General features: G+C 42.4%; 2 protein-coding genes across 3 annotated transcripts in view; one reads left to right on the top strand and one right to left on the bottom strand.

Annotated features, from left to right (window-relative positions):
- The window catches only part of LOC135543812 (versican core protein-like), a 33975-nt gene extending 12907 nt beyond the window's left edge, over nt 1-21068 (bottom strand). Inside the window, exons 1-3 of the mRNA XM_064971145.1 lie at nt 20492-21068; nt 20217-20330; nt 20006-20119 (exon numbers count right to left, since the gene is read on the bottom strand). Of these exons, the coding sequence (XP_064827217.1) occupies nt 20006-20119; nt 20217-20330; nt 20492-20930 (667 nt within the window). The 5' untranslated portion in view covers nt 20931-21068. The remainder of the gene's footprint in view (nt 1-20005; nt 20120-20216; nt 20331-20491) is intronic.
- Nucleotides 4702-26904, top strand: part of hapln1b (hyaluronan and proteoglycan link protein 1b) — a 42863-nt gene continuing 20660 nt past the window's right edge. The window contains exon 1 of one of the 2 annotated variants that reach the window (XM_064972335.1): nt 4702-5193. The gene's annotated coding sequence lies outside the window, so the exon portion shown is untranslated. Of the gene's footprint in view, nt 5194-5773; nt 5808-26904 lie in introns of those variants that run through there. The other variant, XM_064972337.1, reaches the window with a different exon arrangement.

Raw genomic sequence — 26904 nt, forward strand, 5'->3', positions numbered from 1 at the left:
TGTGAACGAGAGAAAACAGGCAGAGTGTGCGTGCTGCTTGACTGCATATTTTCTGTTCGTTTTAGCAGGGTGTGTGTGTGTGTGTGTGTGTGTGTGTGTGTGTGTGTGTGTGTGTGTGTTTGAGAATTGAAAACATGAATCTCTAGTGAGTGTGCTGTGCTTTGCAACATTCTAAGCAATGTGTGGTTAGATTGAGCAGACAAATAATCCTTAGCCAATCAACATACAGAACTGTTCCTAATTAAAACACACTGATTCACCAACTTAACACGAACAGACCAACAGAATGGCACTGTACAGTGGAGAGTCTCTGGAGGCTTCATAAAGAGAAAGAGGGCAGAGAGATTGTTGTGGGTCAGTAACCCAACCGTTAAAACACACCATCGGCATCACCAGAGTCTCAGCCCTCCACACCAGGAGACCAACGAGGGTTTGATTGACAAACTATAACAGAGGCCGTCTACAAGAGTAATGCACTTCAGTGATTGGCTAAAGTGAACTGGCAGGACCCCAGCACACATATTGTATGTTGCTTCTGGCTTATATGCCTGAATGAGACAATGCAGTCCAACTCATACTCTCCCATGTAGTTGATTGACTCTGGACCCAAGCCAGGTGGGTGTGTCTCTAGAGATTTCAGCTCTCATAGACGGGTTGGTTGTTTAGACACAAAACCGGCATGTGCTCAACAATTGGGCAAAACAGTTGGCTTAGATTGTTGACAACAAGTCAATTATATTTAATCTCCAATGTTTACGGAAAATATAAAGTTGCACAATGATCATTTGTCTCTCAAACCCTTACAACAACAAAAAAGATTGCAGCAAAAGTGCAGTAACTGCAGTCGACTGTGGTATTCTGGACGCAGAACCTGCAGAATAACTGCAGTGAACTCAAATCAATTCCAATCAAATGTTATTTGTCACATGCGCAGAACAGGTGGACCTTACAGTGAAATGCTTACATACAGGCCCTTAACCAACAATGCAGTTTTAAGAAAAAAAAGTGTTAAGTATAAATAAGAAATAAGAAAAATTTAAAAATAACAAATAATTAAGGAGCAACAATAAAATAAGAGTAGGCTATATATAGCGGGTACCGGTACAGAGTCAATGTGTGGGGGGACTGGTTAGTTGAGGTAATATGTACATGTAGGTAGAGGTAAAATGACTATGGATAATAAACAGAGAGCAGCAGCAGCGTACAAATGCAGGGTGGGGTGGGGACAATGCAAATAGTCCGGGTACCCATTTAATTAGCTGTTATGGCGTGGGGGTAGAAGCTGTTAAGAAGCCTTTTGGATCTAAACTTGGTGCTCCGGTACCTCTTGCCCTGCCGCGGTCATCCTCCTCTTCAAAGAGGGTGGCACTCTAGACCCAAACTGTTATAGACCTATATCCATCCTGCCCTGCATTTCTAAAGTCGAAATCCAAGTTAACAAACAGATCACTGACCATTTCGAATCCCACCGTACCTTCTCCACTGTGCAATCTGGTTTCCGAGCTGGTCATAGGTGCACCTGAGCCACGGTCAAGGTACTAAACGATATCATAACCGCAATCGATAAAAGACAGTACTGTGCAGCCGTCTTCATCAACCTGTCTATGGCTTTCGACTCTGTCAATCACCACATTCTTATCGGCAGACTCAACAGCCTCGGTTTCTCAAATGACTGCCTCGCCTGGTTCACCAACTACTTCTCAGACAGGGTTCAGTGTGTCAAATCAGAGGGCCTGTTGTTCTGACCTCTGGTACCTAGGTGTCTTATTCTATGTGTAACTCTGTGTTGTTGTTTGTGTCGCACTGCTTTGCTTTATCTTGGCCATGTCGCAGTTGTAAATGAGAACTTGTTCTCAACTGGCCGACCTTGTTAAATAAAGGTGAAATAAAATACAAATAAAAAACAGGTTTGTTGAAATGTTGGCAAATGTATTTAAAAAAGAACGGAAATATCACATTTACATAAGTATTCAGACCCTTTACTCAGTACTTTGTTGAAACACCTTTGGCAGTGATTACAGCCTCGAGTCTTCTTGGGTATGACGCTACAAGCTTGGCACCCTGTTTTGGGGGAGTTTCTCCCATTCTTCTCTGCTCTGTGAGGTAAGATGGGGAGCTTCGTTGCAAAACTATTTTCAGGTCTCTCCAGAGATGTTCGATCGGGTTCAAGTCCGGTCTCTGACTGGGTTACTCAAGGACATTCAGACACCTGTCCCGAAGTCACTCCTGCGTTGTCTTGGCTATGTGCTTCGGGTCATTGTCCTGTTGGAAGGTGAACCTTTGCCCCAGTCTGAGGTCATGAGCGATCTGTAGCTGGTTTTCATCAAGGATCTTGCTGTACTTCATCTTTCCCTCGATCCTGACTAGTCTCCCAGTCCCTGTCGCTGAAAAACATTGCCCCCGCCTGATGCTGCCACCACCATTCTTTACCGTAGGGATGGTACTGGCCACCTGAAACCAAAAAGGGTTCTCCTATAGGGACAGCCGAAGAAACATTTTGGAACCCTTTTTTTCTAAGAGTGTAGAACTATGAGTGGCACTGCCACAACATATAATACTAAGCCTTTCACGACACAAGCACACAGTAGCATAACCAAGTCACAGGTAAGCAAACTGTAGTGATAAAGCAGGGTTCATAATCCCCAGCCAACATAAACGATCACATACAGCAAGTTTGAGCATCCTAAGGTGCCTCTGGTTTGCCATAAATGTCATATGTCCTCTTAGGGATGTTACTGCGGTTTCACAGACCAATGCGTGAGTCACTCCAGCATTAGAGTTAATTTTTCACATGGGAGTCCCGTCCAGGTGTCACGTGGGCTGGCCAGTCATGGTCGGTAGCAAAATAGGTACCTATGAGGACAATGCACGCCAGCAATTACCAGACAGCATTTTGGCTGTTAAATGGCTTCCTGACACATGGCAGTCCAGTTCCATGGTGACTCTGTCTCTAGTAACTGCCTGGGGGAGGACTGATGCCTACCAAGCACAGTTCTGGGAGATTCCGGATGGCATTGATTTTGGAAAGGTGCAATTCCTATGACATGTGAAGGCCCAATAAGTTGATGGAATTTCTTGTCAATGAGTGTCAGGTTGTTGTTGGGTCATTATAGTGAACACCTGCCTTTGTGCGCTTGCCATATGCGGTTGCATCCTCCCCATACACCATAACTGTCACCAAGTCAACATATAACTCCAGGGCAGACAGCCAGGATGGTGGACATGACCGTCTTGAAAAGTAATGTGCCAGCTCAACCCAAACAGGATAAGAATGCACTGGAACATCCCCATGTGCATCGCAAAGTCTGTGAGCCAGCAGAAGGTCATGTTGGATTCAGGTCGACATATTGAACTAGCAATGAATCAAAGCTCACTTCTAAATGACAAGGAGGTGACTTAAGAGCCTAATCCTGGAGGGGAAAGTTATACCACAGTGGGGGCAAGTTGTAAGGCTAGGGAGAGGGTGTCAAAGTCCAGGATTGGATTCTCTTTCCTTTTGTTGGAGCCTGCCAGTCGCCTCATTGATCCTCAAAGAGACATGTGACTTGGAAAACTTAGTGTTGCCATGCCAAGCAGACTGCTGCCTTTAAATATATGCACACAAAGGGGTTTGAGTTTACATGGTGAGCATTTTAGATTCCTAACATAGTCAAAGTACACAAAAAAAGAGTATTGAGTACAGGTCATAAGTATTGTACACAAATCTGAAAAATGTCTAATTTAAAATGTGTACATATACAGTACAGTTGAATAATCCACCATTTAACTGTAATGTGGCAGCTATATTGGATTTTGGACACCATATTGGATTTGGAGCCAAATTTAAGTAATTACAAGATTATGGGCTAAACATATGAAGAGGTTAGAGGAACCATAGACAGGAAAAAAAATACAGTTTTCGGTGTCTGAGCCCACATGCCTTAGAGTAAATTACATCAAATAACGTGTTACTGTACACATTTCATTGTTCAGGCAGGACAAGACAGCACTGAATGAGAGCAAATTAGACTTGGAAAGTTGTCTATTGAAAAGCTAGAAGAAAAAGAAACGCACACCTATTTAGGCGAGGTGCTGGCAAGCGGAGTAGACAACTTGAAAATAAGAATAAAAGAGAGACGCACACTCTAGGAGCTCAGATTCAAACATTTCATTACCAACGTTTCGACAGCCAAGCTGTCTTCATCGGGGTTTCTATTGAAAAGTCTATTGAAAAGCTACCAAAAAGTTAAGAATAGTTTTGTATTTCCGCCTATTGTATCTGTGTATTTTCCAGTCTATATTTCCAAAATGCTTTAAGATATCCTAATGCTGGTAGGTTGTGTATGTAGGGCAGACAGTTGACTACTTGTATTCCACATTTGAGAAATATCAGAGCTTGCAATATCGGGTTACATAAGCTTATGTGGCCTATTTGAGTTAAGAGGTGTGTCACAATATCTGTCAATTTAAACACTTTTGTGGTAACATGTTTTTATACAACCATCCATTTCATATAATGGGAGATCTTATAGAGATGGAAAAACGTGGTTGTTCTTTGTTATACCTCGGGTAGGTGTATCTAAAACCGTTTAAATCAGTTCATTTTTGGCCACTAGCCTAGGGTAGAGGGGGTTGAAAGGGCCAGGGAGGGAGGGGTAAGCGGGGAGGAGGGGGGACATTCTCAAACCACAAGTCAGCATGTCATCACACATTGCGCAATATGGATTTTATCTGGAATTCTTGGCTCTGATAAATTCTGATGTCAAAATGTAATCTGATGTGTATATGCACTTTGTAGGCTATATTGCAAAGATTGATTTCCCATTTTATATAGACCAGCTATAGACCACATTTGTAGTTTATTCCATCACACTTTTAGAAAACATCACCTGCGCTGTGGAACTGGGAACATTCGCCTCTGCTGCTCGGAGTGGTCCAAAAACCGGACGTGCAAGGCTACAGGGCGGCTATTAGATAGAGCCAAGGAAGAACGCCACACAGCCACACCTGAAATAGCCCGCTGCTCTCACAGGAGACGCTTGTTTGACTAGCAGTAATAAGAAGAAGCAACTTCGAGATTTTTTTTCTTCTTCATGTGTTCATTTCTTGTTGCTTAGCTAGTTACGTGGTTCCTCCCAGGACGCTGCGAGGTGCAATCATTCGCAACTGGACGGTGTCAAAATCACCTCGTCGCACAGCTGGAAAAGTTATACGGTAACAGCTACGTCTTATTATACTTATTTTTCTCTATTGTTTCGAAGTGTAACATTTAGTGTAATAACATAGGCTATTATTATGGAATATTTAGTAGCATTTTAGTGCTGGTAGCGTGTACAGATTTCTTATAAATCAGAAGAACAACTGTAACAAACTGCACTTTTTGAATAGGTGTTTTTTATATACCATGAAGACTGAAAAGGGGAAAATAGTTACTTCAAATACCCAGGCTCACTTTCTAACATTGATTTATTGAGGTTGATTGAGATGACACAGAAATACAGTTATTTCTAGTTATTGTCATTCCAATGATCTTAGAGTGACAGTACGTGTATGGTTAGGTCGCACATATGCGTGGTGTACAAGTGTTGACGTACGTCTCTGAGTGCGGTTCTCTCCCCATATCTCTCCCTAAGGCTGGGAGGAATGAGGATTGGGGTGGGAAGGATGGTTGTTGACCAATTAAATGCGTGGATGGAATAGTTAAGGGATGTTTATTAGAATTATTAAAGAAATATAGCTTCCTGCATTTTGGCAACAATCCCTATGATGCATGTTAGTGAGATGGAATGAGACAGGACGATCAAAACAACAACCAGCGTCTCATGCAAGTATGAGTGAATATCTGATTGTTGTGTGGTTTTTGAACGAAAGTTTTGTGACTGAATACATGTTTCTGTTTTCCATATGAAGTTGCTCAATGACTGTCTATCTGTGGGGCTGGTTGATCCGACTTGAACAGCTTATTATATTTGTGGTCAACCAGCAGAGTGGCTGGGGAGTTCAGTGAAATAGGGAAGCGAGCGAGCGTCAGGGCAATTTGTGTGTGTGTGTGTGTGTCCGGAGCCTGCTTTCCCGAAAAGAACATTCTGTCACTACAGAGAGTCGACAGGCATCCTTTTCAGCATGGGACAGTGGGGGCCACAGACCTGTGTGTGTGTGTGTGTGTGTGTGTGTGTGTGTGTGTGTGTGTGTGTGTGTGTGTGTGTGTGTGTGTGTGTGTGTGTGTGTGTGTGTGTGTGTGTCAGATGGGGGGCCACAGAGACCCTGGGCAGAGTGGAGCCACTCAGTCTCACATCAGAGAAATGCACACAGAGAGAGAGACTGTTGGGCTAACAGCTACACACACACGCACACACACACACACACACAAACAAACATCGCCCTGATGCTCGCTCCCCTAATTCACTGGGCTCCCCAGCCACTCTGCTGGTTGACCACACACACACACACACACACACAGGGCCCACTTTAATGACATTATTAATTGATACCATTAGACACACACACACACACACACACACACACACACACACACACACACACACACACACACACACACACACACACACACACACACACACACACACACACACACACACACTCTCTCTGCTCCAATGTTCGTCTAACCAGCTGTTTCCTCCATGTCGTTAAAGTGGGCCCTGTGTGTGTGTGTGTGTGTGTGTGTAATCGTACCAATTAATAAAGCGTCTCTCTATTTACCTTGTGAATAGAGGATTCTCTTGTGTTGAAGGAGGGAGGGAATTTACAATCTACCGTACCGATGCAGGATGTGTGTGTGTGTGTGTGTGTGTGTGTGTGTGTGTGTGTGTGTGTGTGTGTGTGTGTGTGTGTGTGTGTGTGTGTGTGTGTGTGTGTGTGTGTGTGTGTGTGTGTGTGTGTGTGTGTGTGTGTGTGTGTGTGTGTGTGTGCACGCGCGCGTGAGTGTGTGTGTGTTCCCCAGGATTTATTTTAGCAACAGCTGGTGGAAGGACAACTTTTCCTTAGTGGACAATCAAAAACAGTAATCAAAGACCTTTTGTTGTCAAGCTTCAACATGTGTTTCTCAGCAGTGCTAGACAACTGTCCCACTGATCCCCTTCAAAATATGCATTATTTAGTAGATACTTTATATAATGACTTCATCTGAACCCTCAGGGGGATAACATTAAATACATCCATTCATTAAGAGTAAGAGAAGTCCAATGTAAACGTTTCGTTATCAACAATCAGGCATCTCTGGCATCACATAACAACTTCAGTTCAACTTCAGTCAATCTTTTGATTGACACTGTGATTCCAGTCTATGAATCTGTTATAGATATTATATTTTAACAACGCCCTCTGGTGGAATAAAGCGATTCAAACCAGATAGTAATCTCTGTTAGAGTTTAATGATGGTGGACAGTGGGACACACACTAACACTCCATTAGTGAGTTGTCAGAATGTGTCTTAGAGAATGAAGCCCTATCCTGTCCCCATTCTGTAGTGAGCCACGTTGAACCTTGAACTATCCCCTCTGACCCTCTTCCTGGCAGTGTCCCCATGGGGGGGTAGACTAGGGGGGGGGGGTATGCAGACGGACCCCCGTCCCCCTACTTTAGAAGTGCCTTGCATGGGAGGCCAAACTTCTTGGATGGGGCTCCCTTAAGTGTGGTGGTGGAGTGAACTACATTAACGTGTCTGTTTGAGGTTATGATAGATGGATCCGTGCAGGCACGGTGAGGAGGACAGGGGTGAGGGTTAAGGATGGGGTGAGTGTTGGAATGATGGGTGTAGGCAGGGGTACGGGGTAAGGTGAGCAGGACAGGGGTGAGGTGAGGAGGATACGAGTGAGGTTTTAAGGATGGGGGTGAGTATATGACTGGAAGGAGGAGGGTGGAGGTCAGGGTTGGGGTCAGGACTGCTGAGAGTAAATGTGACACAGAGAGAGATGGAGAGGAGTGGTTGATGGCCTCTTGCTCCCCGAGGAGCAATGTGCCTAAGTTGGGAAGTGAAATGGTGAGTGAATTTGAGCTTTTTGAAGCTCTGTCCTTGGTCCAGTGTCTCTGGTGTCCACAGCTGCCCTGAGAGACGACTGTTGCATCAGAGGTGAAAGTGTTCGTCTTTATTGGTCTCTACTGTTGCCAGCATCGACGATACCCAGTCAAGTAATCACAGACCCGTGATGTTCTATACTGAAGGTTCTTTGTAGGATCCACGGGGAAGTGAGAGTTGTGTCAAAATCTACCGAGGCACTAATTAGTGTGTGTGTGTGTGGACCTGTTTGCACCCACCACTCTCACCGTGGGGGAAGATATATTCATTATGCAACAAGCTTCTGACTGCTCTGCTTGTGATGCTGCATATTTAAAGGCTCAGTGTACTCAAAAATGTGATTTCCCTGTGTTTTATATTTCCACACTATAAGGTTGGAATAATCTGTGGAATTGTGAAAATTATGATAATGCCCTTTCGGTGTAAGAGCTGTTTGGAAAGACCACCTGAAATTACAGCCTGTTGTGGTGGGATAGATTTTTGGCCTGCCTGGTGACGTTCGCAAATAGACCAATAAGAAAGAGAATTCCATACCTCTCTGCCAATAACAGCTAGTTTTCAATTTTCCCCTCCCCACTCAGACCACTGCCAGACAGTCCTAGCAAAACTATTTCTTGAGAAATAGCTTTTTCCTGAAGGCTATTTTTTGGGGGGACAATTTTAATGGAAATCTATTACAGTAAGGTTCTGTTACCCAGAAAGGATTTGATATTGATATAAAAATAGCTGCAATGGGCATTTAAGTATCCAGCCCTGCATTCAAACAAATACCCCACCCAGGACTAAATGCATAAATACCCCACCCAAGACTAAATAAGCCACCCAGGCCTAACCCACCAGTAACAGAGTCTGTGTTCTGTTTGAGCCACGTACTGTTCATTTTTCCAGCATTTTCATTGTTAATCTATTAGTCATAGAAGGACATCTACAGGATGTTACATCATAACGTTCATAACGAGTCCTACACACATGAACCTGAAATTACAGTATGTTCATTGTCCTACACACATGAACCTGAAATAACAGTATGTTCATTGTCCTACACACATGAACCTGAAATAACAGTATGTTCATTTTCCTACACACATGAACCTGAAAATACAGTATGTTCATTGTCCTACACACATGAACCTGAAATAACAGTATGTTCATTGTCCTACACACATGAACCTGAAATAACAGTATGTTCATTGTCCTACACACATGAACCTGAAATAACAGTATGTTCATTGTCCTACACACATGAACCTGAAATAACAGTATGTTCATTGTCCTACACACATGAACCTGAAATAACAGTATGTTCATTGTCCTACACACATGAACCTGAAATAACAGTATGTTCATTGTCCTACACACATGAACCTGAAATAACAGTATGTTCATTGTCCTACACACATGAACCTGAAATAACAGTATGTTCATTGTCCTACACACATGAACCTGAAATAACAGTATGTTCATTGTCCTACACACATGAACCTTAACCTTTTCCCCAGGCTAACTGCAAGCATATATAAAGCTGACAGAGAGAGAACCCGCTGGTGGGAGAGACCTTGTTCATCATCTTACATACAACCTCAAACACAACCTTGTCGCCTTGCTAAATCATTCTCTTATCACACGCAATCCTGACTATGTTCACTCTCTAGCATAAACCTGACTATGTTCACTCTAGAACATAAACCTGACTATGTTCACTCTCTAGCATAAACCTGACTATGTTCCCTCTCTAGCATAAACCTGACAATGTTCACTCTCTAGCATAAACCTGACTATGTTCCCTCTCTAGCATAAACCTGACTATGTTCACTCTAGAACATAAACCTGACAGTGTTCACTCTAGAACATAAACCTGACTATGTTCACTCTCTAGCATAAACCTGACTGTGTTCACTCTCTAGCATAAACCTGACAATGTTCACTCTAGAACATAAACCTGACAATGTTCACTCTCTAGCATAAACCTGACTATGTTCACTCTCTAACATAAATCTGACTATGTTTACTCTCTAACATAAACCTGACAATGTTCACTCTCTAACATAAATCTGACTATGTTCACTCTAGAACACAAACCTGACAATGTTCACTCTCTAGCATAAACCTGACAATGTTCACTCTCTAACATAAACCTGACAATGTTCACTCTCTAGCATAAACCTGACAATGTTCACTCTAGAACATAAACCTGACAATGTTCACTCTCTAGCATAAACCTGACAATGTTCACTCTAGAACATAAACCTGAAAATGTTCACTCTCTAGCATAAACCTGACAATGTTCACTCTCTAGCATAAACCTGACTATGTTCACTCTCTAACATAAACCTGACTATGTTCACTCTCTAGCATAAACCTGACAATGTTCACTCTCTAGCATAAACCTGACAATGTTCACTCTCTAGCATAAACCTGACTATGTTCACTCTAACATAAACCTGACTATGTTCACTCTCTAGCATAAACCTGACAATGTTCACTCTAGAACATAAACCTGACAATGTTCACTCACTAGCATAAACCTGACTATGTTCACTCTCTAACATAAACCTGACTATGTTCACTCTCTAACATAAACCTGACAATGTTCACTCTCTAGCATAAACATGACAATGTTCACTCTCTAGCATAAACCTGACAATGTTCACTCTCTAACATAAACCTGACAATGTTCACTCTCTAGCATAAACCTGACAATGTTCACTCTCTAGCATAAACCTGACAATGTTCACTCTCTAGCATAAACCTGACAATGTTCACTCTAGAACATAAACCTGACAATGTTCACTCTCTAACATAAACCTGACTATGTTCACTCTCTAGCATAAACCTGACTATGTTCACTCTAGAACACAAACCTGACAATGTTCACTCTCTAGCATAAACCTGACAATGTTCACTCTCTAACATAAACCTGACTATGTTCACTCTCTAGCATAAACCTGACTATGTTCACTCTCTAGCATAAACCTGACTATGTTCACTCTCTAGCATAAACCTGACTATGTTCACTCTAGAACATAAACCTGACAATGTTCACTCTCTAACATAAACCTAACTATGTTCCCTCTCTAGCATAAACCTGACAATGAACCTCTCTAGCATAAACCTGACAATGTTCACTCTCTAGCATAAACCTGACAATGTTCACTCTAGAACATAAACCTGAAAATGTTCACTCTCTAACATAAACCTGACAATGTTCACTCTCTAGCATAAACCTGACAATGTTCACTCTCTAGCATAAACCTGACTATGTTCACTCTCTAACATAAACCTGACTATGTTCCCTCTCTAGCATAAACCTGACTATGTTCACTCTCTAACATAAACCTGACTATGTTCCCTCTCTAGCATAAACCTGACAATGTTCACTCTCTAACATAAACCTGACAATGTTCACTCTCTAGCATAAACCTGACTGTGTTCACTCTCTAGCATAAACCTGACAATGTTCACTCTCTAGCATAAACCTGACAATGTTCACTCTCTAGCATAAACCTGACAATGTTCACTCTAGAACATAAACCTGAAAATGTTCACTCTCTAACATAAACCTGACAATGTTCACTCTCTAGCATAAACCTGACAATGTTCACTCTCTAGCATAAACCTGACTATGTTCACTCTCTAGCATAAACCTGACTATGTTCACTCTAACATAAACCTGACTATGTTCACTCTCTAGCATAAACCTGACAATGTTCACTCTAGAACATAAACCTGACAATGTTCACTCTCTAGCATAAACCTGACTGTGTTCACTCTCTAGCATAAACCTGACAATGTTCACTCTCTAGCATAAACCTGACAATGTTCACTCTCTAGCATAAACCTGACAATGTTCACTCTCTAGCATAAACCTGACTATGTTCACTCTAACATAAACCTGACTATGTTCACTCTCTAGCATAAACCTGACAATGTTCACTCTAGAACATAAACCTGACAATGTTCACTCTCTAGCATAAACCTGACTGTGTTCACTCTCTAGCATAAACCTGACAATGTTCACTCTCTAGCATAAACCTGACAATGTTCACTCTCTAGCATAAACCTGACTATGTTCACTCTAACATAAACCTGACTATGTTCACTCTCTAGCATAAACCTGACAATGTTCACTCTAGAACATAAACCTGACAATGTTCACTCTCTAGCATAAACCTGACTGTGTTCACTCTCTAGCATAAACCTGACTATGTTCACTCTCTAGCATAAACCTGACAATGTTCACTCTCTAGCATAAACCTGACAATGTTCACTCTCTAGCATAAACCTGACTATGTTCACTCTCTAGCATAAACCTGACAATGTTCACTCTCTAGCATAAACCTGACAATGTTCACTCTCTAGCATAAACCTGACTATGTTCACTCTCTAACATAAACCTGACAACGTTCACTCTCTAGCATAAACCTGACTGTGTTTACTCTCTAGCATAAACCTGACAATGTTCACTCTCTATCATAAACCTGACTGTGTTTACTCTCTAACATAAATCTGACTATGTTTACTCTCTAGCATAAACCTGACAATGTTCACTCTAGAACATAAACCTGACTATGTTCACTCTCTAGCATAAACCTGACAATGTTCACTCTCTAGCATAAACCTGACTGTGTTCACTCTCTAGCATAAACCTGACAATGTTCACTCTCTAACATAAACCTGACTATGTTCACTCTCTAGCATAAACCTGACAATGTTCACTCTCTAGCATAAACCTGACTATGTTCACTCTCTAACATAAACCTGACTATGTTCACTCTCTAGCATAAACCTGACTATGTTCACTCTAGAACACAAACCTGACAATGTTCACTCTCTAGCATAAACCTGACAATGTTCACTCTCTAGCATAAACCTGACTATGTTCACTCTCTAACATAAACCTGACAATGTTCACTCTCTAACATAAACCTGACTATGTTCACTCTCTAACATAAATCTGACTATGTTCACTCTAGAACACAAACCTGACAATGTTCACTCTCTAGCATAAACCTGACTATGTTCACTCTCTAGCATAAACCTGACAATGTTCACTCTCTAGCATAAACCTGACAATGTTCACTCTCTAGCATAAACCTGACAATGTTCACTCTCTAGCATAAACCTGACACTGTTCACTCTAGCATAAACCTGACAATGTTCACTCTAGAACATAAACCTGACTATGTTCACTCTCTAACATAAACCTGACTGTGTTCACTCTAGAACACAAACCTGACTATGTTCACTCTCTAGCATAAACCTGACTGTGTTCACTCTAGAACACAAACCTGACAATGTTCACTCTCTAGCATAAACCTGACTATGTTCACTCTCTAACATAAACCTGACTATGTTCACTCTCTAGCATAAACCTGACAATGTTCACTCTCTATGTTAAGAACTTGAGTGAAGACCCAAACGCGGTTTTAACAGAAAACAGAGTTCTTTAATAAAAAACAGGAATGGCATAAATCCTCTTCCAACGTAGTCAATGGAACAAAAGAACGTAGTATAATGCAGGTTGCACCTGCCATGCAGACTCCGACAGGACAGGACACGGTGGAAGCCTGACAATGTTTTCTGGCATCAAAAAACACAAACAAGAATCAGACACTGAAAGTAGCAGGAACAGAGAAAGAAATAGAGACCTAATCAGAGGGGGAAGAGAGAACAGGTGGGGAAAGAGAGAATGAGCTAGTTAGGGGAAATGTAGAACAGCTGAGGGATGAGAGACAGAGAAGGTAACCTAAAAAGACCAGCAGAGAGAGAGAATGAAGAGAAAGGACAGGAACAGACATAACAAGACATGACACTCTAGCTTAAACCTGACAATGTTCACTCTAGAACACAAACCTGACAATGTTCACTCTCTAACATAAACCTGACTATGTTCACTCTCTAACATAAACCTGACAATGTTCACTCTCTAACATAAACCTGACTATGTTCACTCTAGAACACAAACCTGACAATGTTCACTCTCTAGCATAAACCTGACTATGTTCACTCTCTAGCATAAACCTGACTATGTTCACTCTCTAACATAAACCTGACTATGTTCACTCTCTAGCATAAACCTGACAATGTTCACTCTCTAGCATAAACCTGACTATGTTCACTCTCTAACACAAACCTGACAATGTTCACTCTCTAGCATAAACTTGACTGTGTTCACTCTCTAACATAAACCTGACAATGTTCACTCTCTAGCATAAACCTGACAATGTTCACTCTCTAGCATAAAAACTCTGACTGTTCACTCTCTATCATAATGTTCACTCTCTAGCATAAACCATAAACTAGCATAAACCTGACTGTGTTCACTCTCTAGCATAAACCTGACTGTGTTCACTCTCTAACATAAACCTGACACTGTTCACTCTAGCATAAACCTGACAATGTTCACTCTAGAACATAAACCTGACTATGTTCACTCTCTAACATAAACCTAACTATGTTCACTCTCTAACATAAACCTGAGTTTATTCATTCTCTAACCCGAGTGACGCATACTATGAGAGTCACATAGAGGCTTTTTGAGGTGTGGGGGGGGGGATGCCTGGCCACTGGGTGTGTGTGCAGTGTAGTTTAGACTAATGCCCAAGGACTACAAACACAAGGTCTTGTCTTGGGCTACAGAGTGAATAGTAGTCCACTCTTTAGGTCAGATAATGGATGAATGAAGGGAGGGACAGCATTTCTAGTGTTCCAAGCCATGCTTATAGGAAATAGAGTTACCTTATTAAGTAATGAAGTGAACTAACATATCTGGCAATACCATATCTACGATATCTGCCCATATATAAGTAGTGGGAGTTCAAGACATTTGTAGTATTGCACAGACACACATATCAGTGTCTATAAACAATTGGGTTGCCTGTAGTAGATGTGTCTAGCCCTTCAGAATGCCTACCAAACCACAGGGTTTACTGTATGTAGGCTGCAATCTAATCTGAAGCCCATAGATTGGCTTGCTTAGTCAGCTGACCTCAGGCGAGACAGTGACACTATCCAGAGTGCAAATCATGTCCCCCTAAAATCTACCCCCTAAACCGTGTCCTCCTGAACCATGTCCTCACCTCCTACTCTCTCAGATGGCCTGCAGAGTCGTCTCCCTCACCAGCCAAGTGTCTGAAGACAGTCCAGAGCCTAACCCCCCTCAACACATTTTTTTAAACCTTTTGTCCAATACCTCATCCTAAATCAGAAAGATGAGCTGTAAGTGTGTGTATAAACGTGCATAGTCTGACTTAATTGTTGCAGAGATATAATAACCAATTATATTTTTTCTCAAGATCAGGCATGGGCAACTGGCCCCACTTTTGAATGCCCGCAGATCAATATACCAACAAAAAAAACAACAAGCACTATATACAGAGCCTTCAGAAAGTATTCACACCCCTTGACTTTCCCCACATTTTGTTATGTTATAGCCTGAATTTAAAATGGATTACATAGAAAAAAAATTGTCACAGGCCTATACACAATAACCCATAATGTTGAAGTGGAATTACTTTTTTTGCAACAAAAAACTTGAATGAAAATGGAAAGCTGAAATGTCTTCAGTCAATAAGAATGCAACAGCTTTGTTACGGCAAGCCTAAATAAATTAAGGAGTAGAAATGTGCTTCATAAGTTGCATAATACAGTTGAAGTCGGAAGTTCACATACAAATACATTTAAACTCATTTTTTTCACAATTCCTGACATTTAATCCTAGTACAAATTCCCTGTCTTAGGTCAGCTAGGATCACCACTTTACTTTTAGAATGTGAAAGGTCAGAATAATAATAATAGTATTTCTTCATTCGCATTCCCAGTGGGTCAGAAGTTTACATACACTCAATTAGTTTTTGGTAGCGTTGCCTTTAAATTGTTTAACTTGGGTCAAACGTTTCGGGTAGCCTTCCACAAGCTTCCCAAAGTAAGTCCATCTATTTTGTGAAGTGCACCAGTCCCTCCTGTAGCAAAGTACCCCCACAACATGATGCTGCCACCCCCGTGCTTCACGGTTGGGATGGTGTTCTTCGGCTTGCAAGCCTCCCCCTTTTATCCTTCAAACAAAACGATGGTCATTATGACCAAACAGTTCTATTGTTGTTTCATCAGACCAGAGGACATTTCTCCAAAAAGTACGATCTTTGTCCCCATGTGCAGTTGCAAAGTTGCAAACCGTAGTCTGGCTTTTTTTATGGCGGTTTGGAGCAGTGGCTTCTTCCTTGCTGAGCGGCCTTTCAGGTTATGTCCATATAGGAGTCGTTTTTACTGTGGATATAGATTCTTTTGTACATTTTTCCTCCTGCATCTTCACAAGGTCCTTTGCTGTTGTTCTGGTATTGATTTTCATTTTTTGCACCAAAGTATGTTCATCTCTAGGAGACAACACGTTGCTTTCCTGAGCGGTATGACAGCTGCGTGGTCCCATGGTGTATATACTTGCGTACTATTGTTTGTACAGATGAACGTGGTACCTTCAGGTGTTTGGAAATTCATCCCAAGGATAAACCAGACTTCTGGAGGTCTACAATTGTGTTTCTGAGGTCTTGGCTGATTTCTTTTCATTTTCCCATGATGTCAAGCAAAGAGGCACTGAGTTTGAAGGTAGGCCTTGAAATACATCCACAGGTACACCTCCAATTGATTCAAATGATGTCAATTAGCCTATCAGAAGCTTCTAAAGCCATGACATAATTTTCTGGAATTTTCCAAGCTGTTTAAAGGCATAGTCAACGTAGTGTATGTAAACTTCTGAACCACTGGAATTGTGATACTGTGAATTATATTTGAAATAATCTGTCTGTAAACAATTGTTGGAAATATTACTTGTGTCATGGACAAAGTAGATGTCCTCACCGACTTGCCAAAACTATAGTTTGTTAACAAGACGTTTGTGGAGTGGTTGAAAAACAAGTTTTAATGACTCCAAACTAAGTGTATGTAAACTTCCGACTTCAACTGTAAGTTGCATGGACTCACTCTATATGCAATAATAGTGTTTAACATGATTTGTTTATGACTACCTCATCTTACATACAATTATCTGTAAGGTCCCTCAGTCGTGCAGTGAAATTAAAACACAGATTCAACCACAAAGACCAGGGGGGGTGGGGGGGTTTCAAATGCCTTGCAAAAGGTGGCTATTGGTAGATGGGTTAAAATATAAAAAGCAGACATTGAATATCCCTTTGAGTATGGTGAAGTTATTACACTTTGGAAGGTGTACTAATGCACCCTCTAACTACAAAGATACGGGTGTCCTTTCTAATGAATTTGCCAGAGAGGATGGAAACCACTCAGGGATATCACCATGAGGCCAATGGTGACTTTAAAACAGTTACAGAATTGAATGACTGTGATAGAAAATTGAGGATGGATTAACAACATTGTAGTTACTCCACAATACTAACCTAATAACAGAGGGAAAAGAAGGGAGCCTGTACAGAATACAAATATGCATCCTGTTTGCAAGTCAAAATGTGTCAAAGAAATGAGCTTTATGTCCTGAATGCAGAGCGTTATGTTTTGGGCAAATCCAACACATCACTGAGTGTGAGTGTCATATTTTCTAGCGTGGTGGTGGTTGCATTATGTTATGGGTATGCTTGTTTAATAGTTTTTTACTATTAAAAGAAAATGGAATAGTGCTAAGCACAGGCAAAATCCTTGAGGGAAACATGCTTCAATCTGCTTTCCAACAGACACTGGGAGACAAATTCACCTTTCAGCAGGACAATAACCTAAAAAAAACATGTACAATTATACACTGGAGTTGCTTACCAAGACTACATGTAATGTTCCCAAGTCGCCTAGTTATAGTTTGATTTCAATTGGCTTGAAAATCTATGGCAAGACTTGAAAATGGCTGTCGATGTAACGGTTCTCGTCTGTCGAAGGAGAAGCGGACCAAAATGCAGCGTGGTGGTTATTCATGTTCTTTAATGAAATGAACTAGACATGAAATAACGAACAAAACAAAGAACGAACGTGAAAACCTATACAGCCTATCTGGTAAACACAGAGACAGGAACAATCAAATGAGCTTGAAGAATTTAAAAAAGAATAATGTGCAAATATTGTACAATCCACGTGTTCAAAGCTCTTAGAGACTAATCCAGAAAGACTCACAGCTGTAATCGCTACCAAAGATGATTCTAACATGTATTGTCTCAGGGGTGTGAATACTTGTGTAAATTATATATTTTTGTATTTAATTTGCAAACATTTCTAAAAACGTGTTCTCTTTGTCATTATGGAGTATTGTGTGTAGAGGGTGAATTTAATATGTTTTGAATTCAGGCTGTAAGAACAAAATGTGGAATAAGTCAACAGCTTTCTGATGGCACTGTATATCTATGCCCTATATACAGTGCCTTGCGAAAGTATTCGGCCCCCTTGAACTTTGCGACCTTTTGACACATTTCAGGCTTCAAACATAAAGATATAAAACTGTATTTTTTTGTGAAGAATCAACAACAAGTGGGACACAATCATGAAGTGGAACGACATCTATTGGATATTTCAAACTTTTTTAACAAATCAAAAACTGAAAAATTGGGCGTGCAAAATTATTCAGCCCCTTCACTTTCAGTGCAGCAAACTCTCTCCAGAAGTTCAGTGAGGATCCCTGAATGATCCAATGTTGACCTAAATGACTAATGATGATAAATACAATCCACCTGTGTGTAATCAAGTCTCCGTATAAATGCACCTGCACTGTGATAGTCTCAGAGGTCCGTTAAAAGCGCAGAGAGCATCATGAAGAACAAGGAACACACCAGGCAGGTCCGAGATACTGTTGTGAAGAAGTTTAAAGCCGGATTTGGATACAAAAAGATTTCCCAAGCTTTAAACATCCCAAGGAGCACTGTGCAAGCGATAATATTGAAATGGAAGGAGTATCAGACCACTGCAAATCTACCAAGACCTGGCCGTCCCTCTAAACCTTCAGCTCATACAAGGAGAAGATTGATCAGAGATGCAGCCAAGAGGCCCATGATCACTCTGGATGAACTGCAGAGATCTACAGCTGAGGTGGGAGACTGTCCATAGGACAACAATCAGTCGTATATTGCACAAATCTGGCCTTTATGGAAGAGTGGCAAGAAGAAAGCCATTTCTTAAAGATATCCATAAAAAGTGTTGTTTAAAGTTTGCCACAAGCCACCTGGGAGACACACCAAACATGTGGAAGAAGGTGCTCTGGTCAGATGAAACCAAAATTGAACTTTTTGGCAACAATGCAAAACGTTATGTTTGGCGTAAAAGCAACACAGCTCATCACCCTGACCACACCATCCCCACTGTCAAACATGGTGGTGGCAGCATCATGGTTTGGGCCTGCTTTTCATCAGCAGGGACAGGGAAGATGGTTAAAATTGATGGGAAGAAGGATGGAGCCAAATACAGGACCATTCTGGAAGAACCTGATGGAGTCTGCAAAAGACCTGAGACTGGGACGGAGATTTGTCTTCCAACAAGACAATGATCCAAAACATAAAGCAAAATCTACAATGGAATGGTTCAAGAATAAACATATCCAGGTGTTAGAATGGCCAAGTCAAAGTCCAGACCTGAATCCAATCGAGAATCTGTGGAATGAACTGAAAACTGCTGTTCACAAATGCTCTCCATCCAACCTCACTGAGCTCGAGCAGTTTTGCAAGGAGGAATGGGAAAAAAATTCAGTCTCTCGATGTGCAAAACTGATAGAGACATACCCCAAGCGACTTACAGCTGTAATCGCAGCAAAAGGTGGCGCTACAAAGTATTAACTTAAGGGGGCTGAATAATTTTGCACGCCCAATTTTTCAGTTTTTGATTTGTTAAAAAAGTTCCACTTCATGATTGTGTCCCACTTGTTGTTGATTCTTCACAAAAAAATACAGTTTTATATCTTTATGTTTGAAGCCTGAAATGTGGCAAAAGGTCGCAAAGTTCAAGGGGGCCGAATACTTTCACAAGGCACTGTATGTGTGTGTGTGTGTGTGTTACCTTGTTCACAGAGCCCTCCTGTGTAGCTGGGTAGACACAAACAGGTGAAGGAGTTGACTCCGTCCATACAGGTGGCTCCATTACGACATGGGTAGGACTGGCATTCATCAACATCTACACAAATAACAGAGACAATATGATACCTGCTTGTGTGTGTGTGTGTGTGTGTGTGTGTGTGTGTGTGTGTGTGTGTGTGTGTGTGTGTGTGTACCTGTCTCGCAGCGCTGTCCAGTGTATCCAGTTGGACACACACAGATGCTGGCTCTGCCTCTCTGGTAGCAGGACGCTTGGTTCAAACACACATTCACTGTGCACTGCTGCAGTCCTGAGACACACACATATATATCATCCTCATCGTCGTCATCAACAACATCATTATCATCATCAACATTCAACAACAGCCATGAGAGCAGAGATGACAGCGGCCATGATGACGTCACCAACCCATTGTTAAACCACTGAATAGACTCGGAGATTTACACCTACCTCTGACATCGACAGTCTGGTCCGCCATGTCGTAGTCAGTTCCTGTTTCAGGTTGGTATGTGGACTGAGGTTCTTTAGGAGCATGGGGGCTGGCCTCCAGCAGAGGAGGACCAATCGCCTGGTCATAATCCACAAACTCCTCCCCCTCAGGCCGGGGGGTCTGGGGGGTCAGGGCCCTGTCGGGGATGGGGTGGGAGGGAGGTGGAGTGGAGGGGTGTGCAGGCGGTGTGTGTGTTTGGTTCAGGTGCTGTGGGGTCTTCTGATCTGTGGTAGAGTGACTGGTTTGGTTTTTATGTTGGGTAGGGGGGAATCTAGGGTGAGAGGGCTGTTTGGTTTGGTCCTTAGTGTGGGTGGAGTGATCTTTATGGTATGTGGTCTGGTTCTTGGTGGGATCCCTAACGTGTGTTGGAAGCTGGGTGGTTTGTGTAGGGGGGTACATGGATCGATCCTTAGTGTCTGTGGAGTGATTGCTATCGTGTGTGTTATGCTGATTGGTTTGGTCCTTCCCATCTGTAGAGGGGTGTCTGGTCTGAGCTTTAGTATGAGTGGAGAGATCTTTCTCCTGTGTGACAGGTTGGCGGGAAAAAATACAGTTTTATATCTTTATGTTTGAAGCCTGAAATGTGGCAAAAGGTCGCAAAGTTCAAGGGGGCCGAATACGTTCGCAAGGCACTGTATTTATATACAGTGCCTTCGGAAAGTATTCAGACCCCTTGATTTTTCATTACAGCCTAATTCTAAATTTGATTAAATAGTTTTTTCCCCTCATCAATCTATACACATACAGTATTGAGTCTTCTTGGATATGACGCTACAAGCTTGGCACACCTGTATTTTTTCGAGTTTCTCCCAATCTTCTCTGCAGATCCTCTCAAGCTCTGTCAGGTTGGATTGGGAGCATCACTGCAAAGCTATTTTCAGGTTTCTCCAGAGATGTTCGATTGGGTTCAGGTCTGGGCTCTGACTGGGCCACTCAAGGACATTCAAAGACTTGTCCCAAAGCCACTCCTGCATTATCTTGGCTGTGTGCTTAGGGTCATTGTCCTGTTGGAAGGTGAACCTTCACCCAAGTCTGAGGTCCTGGGTGCTCTGGAGCAGGTTTTCATCAAGGATCTCTCTGTACTTTGCTCCATTCATCTTTGCCTCGATCCTAACTAGTCTCCCAGTCCCTGCCACTGAAAAACAGTCCCACAGCATGATGCTGCCACCACCATGCTTCACCGTAGGGATAGTGCCATGGGGAAGGTTCTCTCATCTCCACAGAGCAACTCTGGAGCTCTGTCAGAGTGACCATCGGGTTCTTGGTTACTTCCCTGACCAAGGCCATTCTCCCTCGATTGCTCAGTTTGGCCAGGTGGACAGCTCTAGTAAGAGTCTTGGTGGTTCCAAACTTCCATTTAAGAATGATGGAGGCCACTGTCTTCTTGGGGACCTTCAATGCTGCAGACATTGTTTGGTACCCTTCCCCAGATCTCGAAGCTCTACAGACAATTCCTTCGACCTCATGGCTTGGTTGTTGCTCTTTCATGCACTGCCAACTCTGGCACCTTATCTAGACAGTTGTGTGCCTTTCCAAATCCGGTCCAATCAAATGAATTTACCAAAGGTGGACTTTGTAGTTGTAGAAACATCTCAAGGATGAAACCGGATGCACCCGAGCTCAACTTCGATTCTCATAGCAAAGGGTCTGAATACTTATGTAAATAAGGTATTTCTATTTTTGTTCTTTTATACATTTTCCAAAATGTCTAAAAACCTGTTTTTGCTTATATGGGTATTGTGTGTAGATTGCTGACTATTTGTTATTTATTTAATACCTGTTAGAATAAGGCTGTAAATGTAACAAAATGTGGAAAAATTCAAGGGCTGTGAATACTTTCCAAAGGCACTGTATATATATATATATATATATATATATATATATATATATATATATATATATATATATATATATATATATATATATATAATTATACATTCATTGGCCAGTTTAATGTGTATGAGTGGAATGGGTGGAATAGTATCAAATACACTAAACACATGGTTTCCATGGTTTCCATGTGTTTGATGCCATTCCATTCACTCCATTCCAGTCATTGTTATGAGTTGTCCTCCCCTCAGCAGCCTCCACTGCTAGAGCCGCTTCTTCTTGATTTTAGCTGAAAGGAGTGGAACCCAGTGGCGTTGTCTGCTGCAATAGCCCATCTGGGACAAGGATCGATGAGTTGTGCGTTCCGAGATGCCGCTCTGCACACCGCTGTTGCAGCGATTATTACCAATCTCCCTCGACCATCTCATCAACGAGCTGTTTTCAGCCACAGGACTGGCTGGATGTTTGTTTTGTTTTTTTGCACCACTCTCTGTAAACCCTAAACACTGTCATGCAAGATTTATTTATTTTTTTATTTTTTTATTTTACCTTTATTTTACCAGGCAAGTCAGTTAAGAACACATTCTTATTTTCAATGACGGCCTGGGAACAGTGGGTTAACTGCCTGTTCAGGGGCAGAACGACAGATTTGTACCTTGTCAGCTCGGGAGTTTGAACTTGCAACCTTCCGGTTACTAGTCCAACGCTCTAACCACTAGGCTACCCAGGAAGGCGTCCGTTTCTGAGATAATGCATCTGGCGCTCCTGGCACTGGTGATCAAAATGTAGCTACTGGCCCCTTAAAGGCTATGGCCGGCTCTGACTGCATGTGTGGGTATGGATTTTGGTTTGCAGACCCGCGAGCCACTGAGGCCCTCATGATGAGTTCCGATTTTTTATAGCCCCCACCCACATCAAAGTTCCCTGCTCCAGATTAATGTTTGGGTGTGTCAGTTAAATAAGCATGAAATGGAACCCGTGCATTTACTTCCTATAGAGCTTATCTTCTCCCTCTCTGTCCCTACACACTCGCTGCCAAGAGCTCCCCTGGGCTGCTGTGAGGCTGCTACATGTAAACAAATGTAATATGACGATTAGCTGTGATTGGGGATTGTTAGTGGAGTTGAGTAACTGAGTGTTGTAATACTCTGCATGGTCGCTAGGGGAGATGGAATATAGCATTACAGCTCCACTGTGTGTGTAATACTCTGCATGGTCGCTAGGGGAGATGGAATATAGCATTACAGCTCCACTGTGTGTGTGTGTCCAGAGAGTGCAGGGCGAGGACACCTGGGCTGTTATAGGTTCAGACAGATAGTTTCAGCGTCATAGTTATTGTGAGTCCCCTTGGACAGACACAAAGTGTTTCCTAACACTCGGTTGGGGGACAACTCTACTCACACGGCTGAAGCTAATAAATGTCCCGATGAGCGGATGCATAGTGAGCAAGAGCAGGGCTGGAACGAAAGCCCACAGGGCACACCCTGTATTTGTATTTGCCCTCCAGTAGCTCTCGATGAGGATGTTAGCCATCCCTGCAGTAGGTGAAGGTAGTTCTGAAGTTTTTTGGCTTCATCCTCTCTCAGTTTTTCTTACTTCCTCTGTCTTTCTCTGTTCTTCCTTCCTTCCTTCCTTCCTTCCTTCCTTCCTTCCTTCCTTCCTTCCTTCCTTCCTTCCTTCCTCTCTCTCTCTCTCTCTCTCTCTCTCTCTCTCTCTTTTCGTCATTCTCTGGCGTTTTTTTCTCTAGATCTATAGTATGGCTCTTCTCCTTATCAGTTGATGATGTCACGAGACTAAAGAATACACTCTTAGTAAAAAAAAAAGGTGCTGTCTAGAACCTTAAAAGGATCTTCAGCTGTCCCCATAAGAGAACCCTTTGAAGAACCCTTTATGGTTGCAGGGAGAACCCCTTTTGTTCCACGTAGAAGAGTGGGGGCTGCTGAGGGGAGAACGGCTCATAATAGTGGCTGGAAACGAGCGAATGGAAATCATGTGTTGGATGTAGTTTATACCATTCCACCTATTCCTCTCCAACCATTACCACAAGCCTGTCCTCCCCAATTAAGGTGCCACCAACCTCCTGTGATATAGAACCCTTTCTACAAAGGGTTCTACCTGGAACCCAAAAGGGTTTCCTATGGGGACAGCCGTAGAACCATTTTGGAACCCTTTATTCTAAGAGTGTAGGCTCTTTGCTGACCCTCTAGCCCCATTTATACCTGGTGCTAACATGCATCCTTAGTCCTGATCGTGTCCACATTCTGATTGGGCCCACATTTTCAGACAAGTGTAGATGATTAAAATACACATTGTGATCTGATTGTGAACAGACCTTCCTGACCACCTCCGGAGGTAGTCAGGCATGCATTGCGTCTGAACGTCTTGAAAGTGTGAACAGATCTCGACTGTGAAACTATAAATCAGGGATGGGCAACTTTGATGGGTATGGGGGCCACAAAACAAATCTGAACTAATCATGAGGGATCGCTGTTGCTCACTGGTCTGTGCACGCACATCCATAGCCACACATGCAGTCAGAGCTGGCCCTAGCTTTTAGGGGGCCCTACGTGCAATTTCCTGAAATTCTATACATTTCCGCATAAGGAGAAAATAAATGTTTGCAGTTTTTAGTACTGCATGTTATCTGAGTGAGAGTGACTAATTAAATCAGTGAGGGACCCCAGCCTGTAATTCGACCATGATTACTGCACATTAAGATAGCTGTCTACATTTACATTTACATTTAAGTCATTTAGCAGACGCTCTTATCCAGAGCGACTTACAAATTGGTGAATTCACCTTCTGACATCCAGTGGAACAGCCACTTTACAATAGTGCATCTAAATCATTTAAGGGGGGTGAGAAGGATTACTTATCCTATCCTAGGTATTCCTTGAAGAGGTGGGGTTTCAGGTGTCTCCGGAAGGTGGTGATTGACTCCGCTGTCCTGGCGTCGTGAGGGAGTTTGTTCCACCATTGGGGGGCCAGAGCAGCGAACAGTTTTGACTGGGCTGAGCGGGAACTGTACTTCCTCAGTGGTAGGGAGGCGAGCAGGCCAGAGGGGGATGAACGCAGTGCCCTTGTTTGGGTGTAGGGCCTGATCAGAGCCTGGAGGTACTGCAGTCTAGACTAACTTACAAATCAAGAAAATGTTAGCTGCAATTCTACACATTTGGCCATGGGGCGGGGAGAAGATTTAGCAATTTTATAACTCATTTCATGCAATTCTAGTAATTTTTCCATAGAGTGGAGAGAAATGTTTTCACTATGATATCTGAGTGAGAGTGATAGATGACGAGACTAACTCACCAATTTTAAAAATGTAAACTGACATGGACTAATTGAGTGACTGTCAGTGACTGACATAACAAGATAAAAGCTGCTGGAGGGGGGGGGGGATTGATCCACAGGCCCACAAAAGGGGGGGACAGTTGCCCATCCCTGGTTTAAATCATTATCATCCCGCCTTGTAATATCATTGACAGGTTGTACCATTGACTTATGGCACCAAGATGTGTCTTAAAATACATACATAATAGGTTTTATTTTGAAAGATTAGCTGTCAAATAATTTCCATACAGGGACTCCGGTCCTAATGCAGACACCGTGAACGCATGTGAGACACATTTTAATACCATGTGTAGACAGATTTTGTGTGTGTGTGTGTGTGTGTGTGTGTGTGTGTGTGTGTGTGTGTGTCCGTCACTCCTCACAGAGGCATGATGACTCATCAAAAAAATCAGCTCAGTGATGAACTGCAGGATCCCAGTCTCACAGTCCCAGTCCATCAGAATGTCACTACAGCTGGTTACTGTTGGGATGTGCCTGTCATTCTGCAGCCCTGGTTTAGTCTTGGTGCTGCTTGGGCAGACTCCCAAGGAGTATGTGTGCTGGGGAAGATTCCACAGTGTGTTTAACTCTGGCCAGAGAGCCTGTTTTATGCTTGGCATAGGGAGAGGATTTGTGAGGGTTAATTGTCCTTTCTGGTACGTGTGTTTGGTCGTAAATAAGGCCGGCACTAGTCATTGGTCACTGGGTATGTCCTGGTCACCCTCTTTTCTCCTCTAACCTATAGAATGTAGCCAAGGTTGTAAGGAGCTCTGAAAGTGGACTCAGTGACATTTTGATGACGGTCATAAATTACCAGTAATGGAGGACAATCCGTCAGTCCGTGCCCAGTCATAATGTTATGTCACCGACTGGCTATCTGGTTACTCACCGTCAACCAGACATTTTGTGCCCCTCATTTTGTGTCCCTCTCAGTGGCCGATGCCACGTAGGAAAACACGCAGGCACGCAAACACTGGGAGTGGTTGTGTTGTCCTGTTCCCCGGAGAGAGCCTGAAATGTGTTAGCTATGGCAGGGACAAGGATTCCACAAAGAAATAAGAGAAGAAACTAAAATTATAATGCAAATCCACGTTATATCAATTCAAATACAGACATGTAGCAAATGCATTTTTTTGACATTTTGTTTTCGTATACATTTTAAAGACACTAAATAGTTTTCCAAATCAGATTTTAAAAAATAAGAAAAGGGGCT

The sequence above is a fragment of the Oncorhynchus masou genome, chromosome 8, assembly GCF_036934945.1.
Source record: "Oncorhynchus masou masou isolate Uvic2021 chromosome 8, UVic_Omas_1.1, whole genome shotgun sequence".
NCBI lineage: Eukaryota > Metazoa > Chordata > Actinopteri > Salmoniformes > Salmonidae > Oncorhynchus > Oncorhynchus masou.